This window comes from Phyllobates terribilis, unplaced genomic scaffold (assembly GCF_046119375.1).
Source record: "Phyllobates terribilis strain yellow unplaced genomic scaffold, ASM4611937v1 Scaffold_7__3_contigs__length_470593459, whole genome shotgun sequence".
Lineage (NCBI taxonomy): Eukaryota > Metazoa > Chordata > Amphibia > Anura > Dendrobatidae > Phyllobates > Phyllobates terribilis.
This window is the reverse complement of record NW_027362767.1, coordinates 291,417,735-291,430,568: the sequence shown is the minus strand read 5'-3', so window position 1 is coordinate 291,430,568 and position 12,834 is coordinate 291,417,735. Positions and strand designations below refer to the sequence as shown.

Below are 12,834 nucleotides of genomic sequence, written 5' to 3'. Positions count from 1 at the left end.
AACTGTTTAGGGATGATTTTATTTGTACATGGTCATCTGTTTCAATTTAAGGTGCCATAAAAATAGTTTGACAAGTTTTATAGCCCAGCCCAAAATTGTTCATCAGAGTCTGATGCAACAATCTTCTGTGGAAGTTACATGATGCAACCCTCACCCTGGTGTCATCAGGGGGTGGAGGGCTGCGTGCAGCCTGGTTGTGTAGGTGGGAGGGGCTTACACCGTACATCACTGCTGGGCCATTTACCACTGCAGCTCCAGGTCCAGACGACTAGATTTTTGCTCACTGCTTTAAAAATTAGGTGTGAGGTATTAGATGCTAATGGGAGTATAGCCTTTAATTCCCTGCACTGATGTAGTACAGGGGCAATGTACAGAATTCAGTGGGGAGATTTGTAAAAACTAGTGCAAATCAGCCAGACAAATGCTGGCTTTAAGCACCCAGGAAAATAAAACAAAATGGAATTGCAAACTGTTTGTTTATTTTTTTAAATACACATTTATCATATATTTTATTTTATTTTTACACTGAATCTGGTAAAAGAAATGACCCAGGATCAGGGGCGAACACTGACAGCTTGGAGCCCCGTGCAAGAAATGTGTTTTGGGATAGATTATATAATATATGTATTTTATCTATTTTGAAATGACTGCTGATATGGAGCACGGGAAAGCTTCTTTTCTAATGGCGGAGGCTGATGGAGCAGCACCTGACCAGAACACCAGACCATCAGCAGTCATTTTATATCTAACAAGAGAAGACTAATGTAATAAAGTGAGGGCGCTGTGGGTAACAAGAATACGCTATGTAAGGGACGGTGCTGTACATGACCAGGCATGATACTATGTAATAACGGACGGCGCTGAACCTAACAGAATATATTACATAAGGGACCGCCCCATACATAACTAGAGACCATGGTACATAATAAGGGAGGCCCTTTCCAGTAAAGATCTCTCCCAACCTGGCCTCAGTCTTTGTATAATGTCCCCTTCCTTGTATAATATACCCCACCCAGGTATTCATGGACCCATCTAGGGATTTGTGCCCCATCTTATGTGCCGTTTTGTACATTAAAGAAAAACGTTAGTACTCCCCCCATGGCCCCACGTCGCACAGGAGCTGGCAACTGACTTCGGCATTCCTGCCATGGCTCATGATGCCTGTGTCATGCACCTTTGGTTGTGGGCACACCGACATCAGCTGCTGGTCTCTCTGATTGGCTGGCGGTGTGTATTGCAGCGCAGGGAGGCGGCGTAGTTCTCTACGCCACAATACATGTCAGCTGCATGTGTGACCGAGGACGCACCCCCAGCTGAAATGGTCGCTGGTGTCGGCGGGCTCCTTCTACCTCCGGGCCCCGGTGCTGCTGCTTCGGTGGTATGTCTGCCCCTGCCTAGGATGGAATATGTGCTCATTAATATCATTTTTTTATATTGTTGTGCATTATGTTCATTTTATGGGACGCTTTTGTAAGCGGATTCCGGGCAGACATGTCTGTTTACATGGAGAGTTTCTGCTCCAAAAGCACAGCAAAAAAAAAACTCCAACTCCCCCAAAGGAAGCTTATCCTTCTTTTTTTTTTTTTTTTTTTGAGGATTTTACTACATATCCGTTTGTTCACATGGAGTTTTCTTTTTTCTAAAATACGTAGTTTGGGCTTTTTTTTTTTTTTTTTTAAATATATGGGTTTTTTATGCCCCCCCTCCCCAAGCAGCAATGCCACAAGAACGGACATATTGCTTGGGAAAAACAGCAGTATGTGTGTTATCTTTGTTTTTCTCATTGAAATGAATAGAAAGCTGATTGAAGGTGCATTTGAAGCTGTTGTTCATGAGCAGAAACTACCACAAAAACCTCTGTGTAAACATTCCCCTGGGGTATGTGCACACTGAGGCAGCATTTCTCCGTCAGTCTTTGAGGGGATGTGCTGGAGTCATGGGCATCTGCTTTATTAAAAGGTGGGTGCCGCTGGGTGCCCTGCCATAAATCCTACTCCGGTCAGCGACTGGAGTAAGATTTGTGGTGTAAGAAACGCCGCAGTGTGTCATGAATTAGAGAAGCAGATGTCGCCTTGACCGGTTGCCCCCCATTTTGACAGTTAGTTGAAAAATGTAAAAAGCAGCAAAATTTTTTTGCAACTCTGCATTGTGCAAAAATGTTGACTCTTCAAAGCCGCCTACTCCAGGATCGCAGTCCCTTTGATGAGTTGAGGCCGGAGTCTTTTCGCTGCATTTTTGGAGCCCAAACACAGAGCGGAAACTCCAAAGTTTTGAGGATTTGGAGACTTTCTGCTCAGTTTCTGCTCCAGAACCTCCACGCAGCGAGCAGAAATCCCGGAGGATCCTGCGCACGCCGCCCTGCACCGCGCCTTACTGCCGCGGACTCTGGAGGCTGCTGCGGAGCTGTACAATGATCGGCACCATTGTGACCACCTTATCACTGCACACCAGACCTCAGAGATTTTATTTCCTAGCTTTTTTTTATGTATTTCTATTTTTGATGCAATGGGGAAAAAAAAAACACAATCTAATATACACAGGGGATTTATCAGCTCGGGTTTTCTGTCATTATTTTTACTAGATATGATTTCCAGCTGTTTCGTCCTGATTTTTTGTTAATAGAACCCCGTGCACTTTACGAAACTATAGTGGGGAAAAAAACGCAACAAAACCGAGGAAAAGTCTCATGTTAATCCCAGCTTGACAATGTGATGGGGCGGCTGTCATTGGTCACGGAGCAGGACTCCGCCCACCACAGGTCACATGATCTTGACATCATCTATTCTTACCGCCGAGCCTCCGACTTTCCATTCATTAGAGCTGAGCGGGAAAGCCAGAGCGGCAGTACGGGCAGAGCACCGGGAGGCACCAGCGCCGGTAAGTGCTGCCGGCATGGCCTTCATGGCCGGGGAGGGGCACGGGTGCCGAGGACGCAGGGCTTGGTGGCGGCTCCCGTGGCACAAACGTTTCCCTCTCTGACTTTATAAACTTGAGGCGGGGACGCGTCTTGTCTGCGTCTACAGGGGCAGGAGCTGAGTGCTCCGGAAGGTGCGGATCCCGGGGATCTAGTGATCTGTTAGGTAGTGATCCTCGGTGAGCGCTGTACAGAGGGGCAGCCGGGCAGGGTCGGGGGTCACTGGACTCTTGGGGGGGAGACGTTACCCATCACATCTCTGCTGCTCTTGTACAATCTCAGGTGGTCGGCGCCTGTCAGTGCGGAGTGCCCCGATATTACAGGATGTCTCCAGTATCGGCTCCATGCTCTGTGATGATCTACGGGGGGGTTGTTACTGATCAGAAAACTTCCTGATATGTCTAGTTCGTGTTAAAAGCAAAGCTGAGCTTTCCTCCCCTCCCCGGGTCCAGCGCGGTCTTTTACCTGCTGCAGTGCTGTGAATGAGACCTCAGTCAATCACTGAGCTAAACGGCTTGTGCCATCTAACTGCTGATGGGCTACATGTGAGGATGGTGACACTGGTTCAGCCTATGCCCCTCAGCCAGCTTTCACTCTTTAGGCTATGTTCACACGATCAGGAGCCTCAAACCCGCAGTGTCCTGATGTTACAGCATAGTGGATGAGAGTTGTATAAATCCCATGCCCACTATGCGTCTTCGTGCTCCTGTGTATCACCTGCTTATATGGACATGCGCCACTTATTTCCAGACCGCAGCATGTCAATTTCTCTCGTCTTGAGTCGCTAGTTTCCGCAAGAGAAATGATATCACTACAATGTATAGGATACGGTGAATCCACATGGTTCAATGAACATATTCGGATTCACCTGCGTGCATATACCTTAAGAAAATGTTGTCCTCCCCTTCCCCATGATGTCTGTCCATCCTCTCTCCCATTGATAGAAATCTATCCCTTTTTATAGCGTTGGCAGAGGGCGGCCATCGGATGCCCCACTGACCAGTGCTGGGCTCCAGTCAGAGCCTATTTTCGGTCTGTTGCTGGTCTGCGCGGTGCTCACTGACCAGTGTTGGGCTACAGTCAGAGCCTATTTTCGGTCTGTGTTGCCGGTCTGCGCGGTGCTCACTGACCAGTGTTGGGCTACAGTCGGAGCGTATTTTCGGTCTGTGTTGCCGGTCTGCGCGGTGCTCACTGACCAGTGTTGGGCTACAGTCAGAGCCTATTTTCGGTCTGTGTTGCCGGTCTGCGCGGTGCTCACTGACCAGTGTTGGGCTACAGTCGGAGCCTATTTTCGGTCTGTGTTGCCGGTCTGCGCGGTGCTCACTGACCAGTGTTGGGCTACAGTCGGAGCGTATTTTCGGTCTGTGTTGCCGGTCTGCGCGGTGCTCACTGACCAGTGTTGGGCTACAGTCGGAGCGTATTTTCGGTCTGTGTTGCCGGTCTGCGCGGTGCTCACTGACCAGTGTTGGGCTACAGTCGGAGCGTACTTTCGGTCCGTGTTGCTGGTTTGCGCGGTGCTCACTGACCAGTGTTGGGCTACAGTCGGAGCCTATTTTCGGTCTGTGTTGCCGGTCTTCGCGGTGCTCACTGACCAGTGTTGGGCTACAGTCAGAGCCTATTTTCGGTCTGTGTTGCCGGTCTGCGCGGTGCTCACTGACCAGTGTTGGGCTACAGTCGGAGCGTATTTTCGGTCTGTGTTGCCAGTCTGCGCGGTGTTCACTGACCAGTGTTGGGCTACAGTCGGAGCATACTTTCGGTCCGTGTTGCTGGTTTGCGCGGTGCTCACTGACCAGTGTTGGGCTACAGTCGGAGCATACTTTCGGTCCGTGTTGCCGGTCTGCGCGGTGCTCACTGACCAGTGTTGGGCTACAGTCGGAGCGTATTTTCGGTCTGTGTTGCCGGTCTGCGCGGTGCTCACTGACCAGTGTTGGGCTACAGTCGGAGCGTACTTTCGGTCCGTGTTGCTGGTTTGCGCGGTGCTCACTGACCAGTGTTGGGCTACAGTCGGAGCCTATTTTCGGTCTGTGTTGCCGGTCTTCGCGGTGCTCACTGACCAGTGTTGGGCTACAGTCGGAGCCTATTTTCGGTCTGTGTTGCCGGTCTGCGCGGTGCTCACTGACCAGTGTTGGGCTACAGTCGGAGCGTATTTTCGGTCTGTGTTGCCGGTCTGCGCGGTGCTCACTGACCAGTGTTGGGCTACAGTCAGAGCCTATTTTCGGTCTGTGTTGCCGGTCTGCGCGGTGCTCACTGACCAGTGTTGGGCTACAGTCGGAGCGTATTTTCGGTCTGTGTTGCCAGTCTGCGCGGTGCTCACTGACCAGTGTTGGGCTACAGTCGGAGCATACTTTCGGTCCGTGTTGCTGGTTTGCGCGGTGCTCACTGACCAGTGTTGGGCTACAGTCGGAGCATACTTTCGGTCCGTGTTGCTGGTTTGCGCGGTGCTCACTGACCAGTGTTGGGCTACAGTCGGAGCCTATTTTCGGTCTGTGTTGCCGGTCTTCGCGGTGCTCACTGACCAGTGTTGGGCTACAGTCGGAGCGTATTTTCGGTCTGTGTTGCCTGTCTGCGCGGTGCTCACTGACCAGTGTTGGGCTACAGTCGGAGCGTATTTTCGGTCCGTGTTGCTGGTCTGCGCGGTGCTCACTGACCAGTGTTGGGTTATTATCTGAGCTCTGTGTAGCCACAAATCTCCTCTCTGGTGACATCTGCGTTATGATGTCTTACAGTAATGGCAGGCAGTTCCTCTGCCAATCCACGATACGAATGAGCACAGGGATCGGCACGCTGATCTAATCACCTCCGCAGTTTGCCTATTTGGGGGCATCTGGTGTCCTAGGGTGCATTTACATTGTTAGACGACCGGCAACACCAGGCTGTTTGCACAAGGCTGCCGGCTTTAGATGCTACACTGACAAAATGTAGTAAATTGCTCAGCGCACATAGGCTGCCATTGTTCTTGCCAAACACTCGTACGTCAGGCAAAATGATCTTTTGAGTGGCTTAAAAATATCACTCGGCAGCACATAGTCCTGTGTAAGTAAGCTGTTCAGACCTGTAGGAGCCCTTTAATCTGTCTCTTCCGCTATCCACATTTGCACTTTAACAATGGCATCCAGTAGTTTACATAAAGGAATCACCATGAAAAGCAGGTAAAGTATCAATTTAATTTAATTGCAATTTATTCAATATTTGTAAGATGAAACCTGAATCAGCTTTGCAGTCTTGCTTAAGAATACCCCCTACCGTTTTGTGTTTGCAGCTCTTGTGCGCTTCCATCCATGACAAGACCACAAACAAAACTGTAGTTACTTTCCAGTGCACATCTTTTTCTTGTAAAATGAATATTTGGAAGGTAACAAGTTAGGTCTAGTTCAGATGGAAGAGTTTTGACCTGGTGATCAGGTTTGTTTGCTGTCTGTAGCCATGGAGAAATGCAAGTCTGCACAGAAGCTGTAGACATAAAACGGATGACTGGTACATCTATTCCTCAAAGTCTGCAAAGTTCTTGCATTTTTTGATACATTGAAGCAATAAAAATTTCACAGGTGTGTACAGCCTTATAAGATCTCCCTCCTTTGTATATACTGTTGAGAATGTTTTCGGCATAACAGGCTGGTGTCTTCCTTTTTTTTTGTCTTTTTTTTTTACTTGCCGTCCTTTTCCTGTTAACACACCATAATCAAGATGGATGAGATGATTTTTTTTTCTTTCCGGTGACTTATCGTGGTCCTGTTTCCTGTACGCTGCCCCTTTTTCGCTTGCGTAACAAGCAGCTGTGCAGGATATATCCATATATAATTAGTGTTGTTGACATTGACAAAGGATCTCCAATCTAACGTCTGTAGGCCTGACTGTGATGAAAGATAGTCACCAGGAAATAGTAAAACGGCCGCTCAATATTGTGATGTAACCCCCTTTATAGAGCAGGTGCCCTATGCAGCATGTTCTGGTAATTACCCTGTCCATGTGCCATTCATCTGTCCTGTCTTGTGACTGTAGTGAAGTGGATGGCATCTTTATAGAGCTGCACCTGGATGATTCTGGCGATCTCTTGAAGCTTTTTTGTTAGGAAAGTCCCATTGAGCAGCTTGTCGTGATCATTTTCTCGCTGTTGACAGCTGGAGGTGTTAAGGCTGCAGAGTGCAGCAATCTCATCAGAGACCGAGGCTTCATTTTCATAAAATCTGTTTGCAGAGGTAAATTGAAGCAGTCCTACGTTTAGGTCAGAGAAGGCAGACTTCTTCCAAACAGATTACCTTAGTGGTAATGATAGGTACAGTGGAGAACATTGCACCTGCTCATAGGTGTAGACACACTGGGCAATAAATGTTACTATATATTACTTTCTAAATAATTGGAACTGTTCACTAGTGTAAATGCCTGAGAAGATGAACATTGTACCACATATAGTTAGGTCCAGAAAGATTTGGACAGTGACACAAGTTTTGGCATTTTAGATGTACACCAAAACGTATTTGACGCGCCCCTGGGCCTGTGTCGCGCTGCGTTGCGCACGCGGGAGCTTACCCGGAGCCGGATCTCTTTAGGGTTGTAGTCTCGTGGCGGTGATCCGGTCTGTGCCCAGGGAGTCAGACTAAGTGGCGGTCTATGGCAGTAGATGTTAACTTGATCGACTACGCCACCCGTTGAGTGCGGCTTCGAAGCCGCCGCTGCAGAACAGTCCACTGAGGCCAGGTGTATGAGGATGTGCAGTGTGGTGGTATAACCCCCAACGGGAGGGGTATGGCCTCAGGGCAGCAGGGATAGATGATGGGGGTGATGGTGGTACACGAGCGCAACAAAGACAACTCTGAGTCTTGGTGGTGCAGTTCAGGGTCTTTACTCACGGTTACTCGGTTACTGCTCCAGGCCACCGCTGCAGAGGTGGCTGCCTGTGTCGCGCTGTGCTCACCAGGTGAGGGGCTCGGTTAACTCCCAGGTCTTTCTGGAGTGCTTTGCAGGACCCCCTTTATGTCCCCTGTCTCTGGTCTTCAACCCCACTAGTGACCACGCTTATGTCCAGCTGCCTCGGACCTTCTTGGTGGGCAAACGTTGGCCTGCGTTTCCCAGGTCCTATGTGGTGCCTTTCTAGCGGGTGTGGTGAGGGGCTGCTCCACATGTAATGTCGCAGCCTCGGGTTCTTAGTTGAGGGTAGTTTCTCTCCTCCACTAATTTGGGATCCGGTTCCCATCTTCTTGACCTGACCCCCCTACTCAGGTAGCGGCGGGCGTGTGGTGGCTACCAGCCAGTCCACACCCCTGGGGTCCCCTCTGTCCTTCCTGGAGCCCAGTCTGCTCCTCTTCCTCCTTCTTCCCTCCTCCAGGCTCAGGCCTCCTGACAGGGCCTGCCTGTGGAGCAGAGCCCATAAAGCAGCTCTGCTCCCTGTCTTCTCCTCTCTCAACTCACTCCCTTTCCAAGATGGTGCCTCCCTTTATACTCCTGTACAGAGTGCACCCAGGATCTACTTCCCCCACGCACACACTACCGGGTTCCCTTCTCTAGGTGTTCCCTCCCCCCACTCCAGCCAGGGACATGCTCACTCGTGCCTGCATAACTAATGGGAGCACCGTCGAGCTGTCCCCCGGAAATGTGGTGTAGTGCATGTGGGTGTTAGGGTCCTGAGCCACACTCCATCCTTACCTGGAAGTGAGATATCGCACATCTGGGTGAGATGCAATACCTCTGTAGCAACCGAACCCTCGGGGTGCTACATATTCAAGATAGTTATGTAATCAATCTGGGCTTAATTCTTTCAACTTTCAATTGAGGGAATTCACATCCTAATTGGAGTAAGGGTAAAGGAATTACAGCTCTTTAATATGCAGCTGCCTTTTTTTAAGGGACCAAAAGTGATTTGGACAACTCTCAAGCTTGTTAATGGACTGCATGGGCTATTCCCTCATTAATCCATCATCAAATGGGGAAAAGGTCTGGAGCTGATTCCAGGTGTGGCATATGCATTTGGCAGCTGTTGCTGTGAACCCGCAACATGAAGTCTCTGTGGAAGAGGAACAGTCAGTCATTGGGCTAAAAAAAAACCAAAACGAAACAATAAGAAATCCATGAGACAGAGCAGAAATGCCAGGAGTGGACAAATCAACAGTTTGATACATTTTGCAAAAAAAAAAAAAAAAGGCACTGTTGAGCTTGGGAACTTCAAAAAAGGCCTGGACGTCCACAGAAGATAATAGTGATGGATGATCGCAGAATCCTTTCCATGGGGGAAGAAAATCCCCTTCACAACATCCACCTAAGTGAAGAACTCTCTCCAGGAAGTAGGTGTTTTCAGTATCTACATCTACCATAAAAATAGTTCACTAAGTACCCTATATTTATTATGCAACTTTGCTTTACATTTATATATAATGATGGTAGGGTATGAGATATATTTTTGTCTTTTGTAGGTTTTGTTTCTTTTTGCTAGTGTGAACATGCTCCTATTTCTTGCATGTCTACCATCTTAGACCTCAGTTCACATTGCTTGGTTTTTTGTCTTGTTTGCATTCTGTGCAATTTAAGGGTGTGGCATCCCCTTTGTTGAGCTGACTGGTATATATGTAGCTTACCACGGGCCTGGGTGGTCTGGAGTTGGGACCCGGTCCTATTTGTCTACCCTTTTATATACATTACTTCAACTTTGATATACAGTAAGGTTTTTAATATAGGCAGTATAGGTACCGTCCCAATTTAGGGTCACCTTGCCGCTGGTGGGACGGCTTGTATACTTTTTTTGATCAAAAATAGTTCACTATGTACCCTATATTTATTATGCAACTTTGCTTTACATTTATATATAATGATGGTAGGGTATGAGATATATTTTTGTCTTTTGTAGGTTTTGTTATCTACCATAAAGAGAAGATTTCATGAGAGCAAATACAGAAGGTTCACCACAAGGTGCAAACCATTAGTCAACCTTAAGGCTATGTGCCCACGATGCAGAAATGCTCAGGATTTTTTCCTGAGCGTTTCTGCATCTCCCTGGCAGAAAAAAAACGCATGCGGATTGTACATGCGTTTTCCTGCCAGGGACATGCGGAAATGGAGCGTTATTCACTGACCTTTCCGCATGCGGATTTACAAGCGCTTTCCAAGTGATTATCATCACTTGGAAAGTGCTTGTGACAACTAGGTCACACTATATAAATCCATGCAAACGGCATGGATTTATATAGTGTGACCCGAGAGAGTGGTTAAAAATAAAAAATTAAATATATACTTACCCTCCGATGGCCCGCGCTGTCCTGCTCACTCCGTTCTCCCTTGCCGGCAGCAGTGGATTGAAAGACCTGCCGACGTCACATGACTCTGACGTCAGCGCAGGTCCTTCAATCCACCGCGAAGTACCGGAAAGCAAGGAGGAGCGCAGCGTGGGCCACCAGAAGGTAAGTATACATTTATTTTTTACTTTATTCTTTTTTTACAGATTTTTTAATGGTACCTGGGTGTGGATGAGACTCTCCTCTCCTCTACACCCGGGTACCATCTGCCCATTAGAACGCGCCAATTACACAAGTACAGATGCAGTCTTGCGGAATTGGCGCGTTCTAATGCAAGTCAATGGTGACGAAAACACAGCACTTCCGCAAAATAATTGGTAGTGCTGCTTTTTTTTCCGCAATGATAATCCGCAGCGGAAATTTCCGCAGCATGTGCACAGCACATGCGGATTATCATTGGGGAACATTGCTGCCCTTCTACCATGCGTTTTTAATGCGTTTCCGCAACTGCAGAAACGCATTAAAAATGCATCGTGGGCACACAGCCTTAAAATAGACAACATGAACCCAGACTCAAAATACAAAAGACTGAGTGAATACTGAAGAGATCCATTAAAAAATCACACATCTTTATTGAAACGCCATTAAAAAGCAAAATGCAATACAGGGGGCAAAAGATAAAATTTAAGACAGAAAGACCCAGAAACAAACAACTGAAGTCCGCTGCAGTAAAGGCCAAATCATCACAAAGGAGGAAACCCAGCATTTGGTGACGTCCACGGCTTCCAGACTTCAGGCTGTCATTGGCTGTAAAGGATTCTCTACAAAGTGTTAAAAATTAACATTTTATTTATGTTTTTCCAATTACATTTGAGCCCCTGAAATGTGGAGGCTTTGTAGAAAAAATGGTTGCAATTCCTAAATGTTTCACAGGATATTTTTGTACAACCTCCTTTAATGAAACCTGAAAGTCTACACTTCAATTGTATCTGTTTGTTTTCATTTTAAATGAAAAAATAAAAATAAAGTTCCCTGCAGAGCTGAAATCACGGAGAATCGGTCACTGTCCTAATATTTCTGGACCGAACTGTGTGTGTAATCAAGCCGCCTTGCCTTCAGTACATGCTGTGGTGCCGCTTCTCTATGTCACTGGGCAGAAGCCATCCTATGAAGTGTATTGGAATCTGCTGCGCTGAGACTGAATACGGACATCCCTTCTCTTCTGCTAAAGGCTCCATATAAATCACCTGTCAGTCGGCCGAACAATCATTTGTCTTGACTCCCATCTCCCCTGACTTCCCCCATACACTAAAGCGCTCGGTTGTCTATGCGCGCTCTTGCTTGGCTCATCTGGCAGCGGCTAACTGCGGCACTGAACAAAAGGCTTGGCCTTCAGAATGCCAAAGGGCTGATCTGTCTGTCGTATAGGTGTACAACTAAACCTGTGCTCTAAAAAAGAGTTTATGAAGAAAGTACTTGTGTATCGTGTTACTGCTATGGCTGAAAGAACATTCATGTAAAGCTCCACTGGATGAACCTGGCTTAAAGGGAGGAAAAAAAATCACTACTTTTTATTATGACTGTAAAGTATGACATTACAGGTTAGGATGGACGAGCTCCATACTGAGAAAACGAGGCATATAACATGGCTCAGGAAAAAGCTTCTTTCATGACAATCATTTTTCAAGGTGCTGACCGTGGAGTTCCTGCTCTTGAGATTGCTGTCAGATTTATCTGCCGGTCTCATGCTCTGCTGCTCTGGGACATCCGTTTCATTGTATTCTTAAAATTGTGGGGAAAATTGTTGATTGATGGAAAAGGGGGAAACAAAAAAAAAGAAAAAAGCTGAGAAACCCACTTTTTTTTTAAATAAAAAAAAAAAAAATCCCTCTGAAGCTAGTTGGCTATTGGGACGTGTCCAGCAGAAGAGCCGCGATGGGAGAGCGCGGGTAAGCACTGTGCTCCTTGGCATAGAGACTGGCCACTGCTGATTTAGACTGCAGCGGTGGCCAGTAACCTTGGCAGCGAGCAGTAAATGACAAATTACACAGTTGATGGTATTTATAAACACGTTACAATTTTGCTCATTTAAAAAGATGAAACCACTCTCATAATCAATGTTATTTGACCAGGTTAACTCCAAGGAAGTTATCTTACTGTTTCCTGAACACATCTGTACACTGGCACATGAAATGCTGCCTTCATAATGTGACTGCAGCAATATTCTGAGATGTTACATCTACATTGGACTGGACTGGTTAGTGAATCTGGTGGCTGCCGGTGTCCTCATGCTCCTAGGCCAGTAGATCAGGGATGTCAGTATGATGCCCATCATGCTTTCTTTTTAATCCAGTTGCCTTGTATACTCCAACTCGAGCCGTGTTCTGCTTTTGATTTATTTTTTAATTCTTGTCTGTCCTTCCTTATTAACTTGTGCTGCTTCCCTTCCAGTAGTGGCATAGCTGTATAGTAAAATCTGCTTTCTTTTGTAATTTTAAGAATATTTTCAAAATATTTTCCTGCTTTACATAGAGGGTTTTTCATTGAATTTTTCTAATTTCAATTTACTGCCACCTTGAATTGCTGCTTCTCCACTGATTTTTGGAACAGTTTTTCTTTTTATTCTGTGTCCCTCTGTTCCAAAGTTATTACCCCAATATTGGAAAGCCCAATATGCAAATTTTCCTTTCAACCAATTGG

At 46.9% G+C, this 12,834-nt stretch overlaps 1 protein-coding gene across 1 annotated transcript in view; it reads left to right on the top strand.

The window, feature by feature from the left end:
• Positions 1-2,753: 2,753 nt before the first annotated feature.
• Positions 2,754-12,834, top strand: part of SLC7A3 (solute carrier family 7 member 3) — a 32,228-nt gene continuing 22,147 nt past the window's right edge. Inside the window, exon 1 of the mRNA XM_073640965.1 lies at positions 2,754-2,877. Within this exon, the coding sequence (XP_073497066.1) occupies positions 2,764-2,877 (114 nt within the window). The 5' untranslated portion in view covers positions 2,754-2,763. The remainder of the gene's footprint in view (positions 2,878-12,834) is intronic.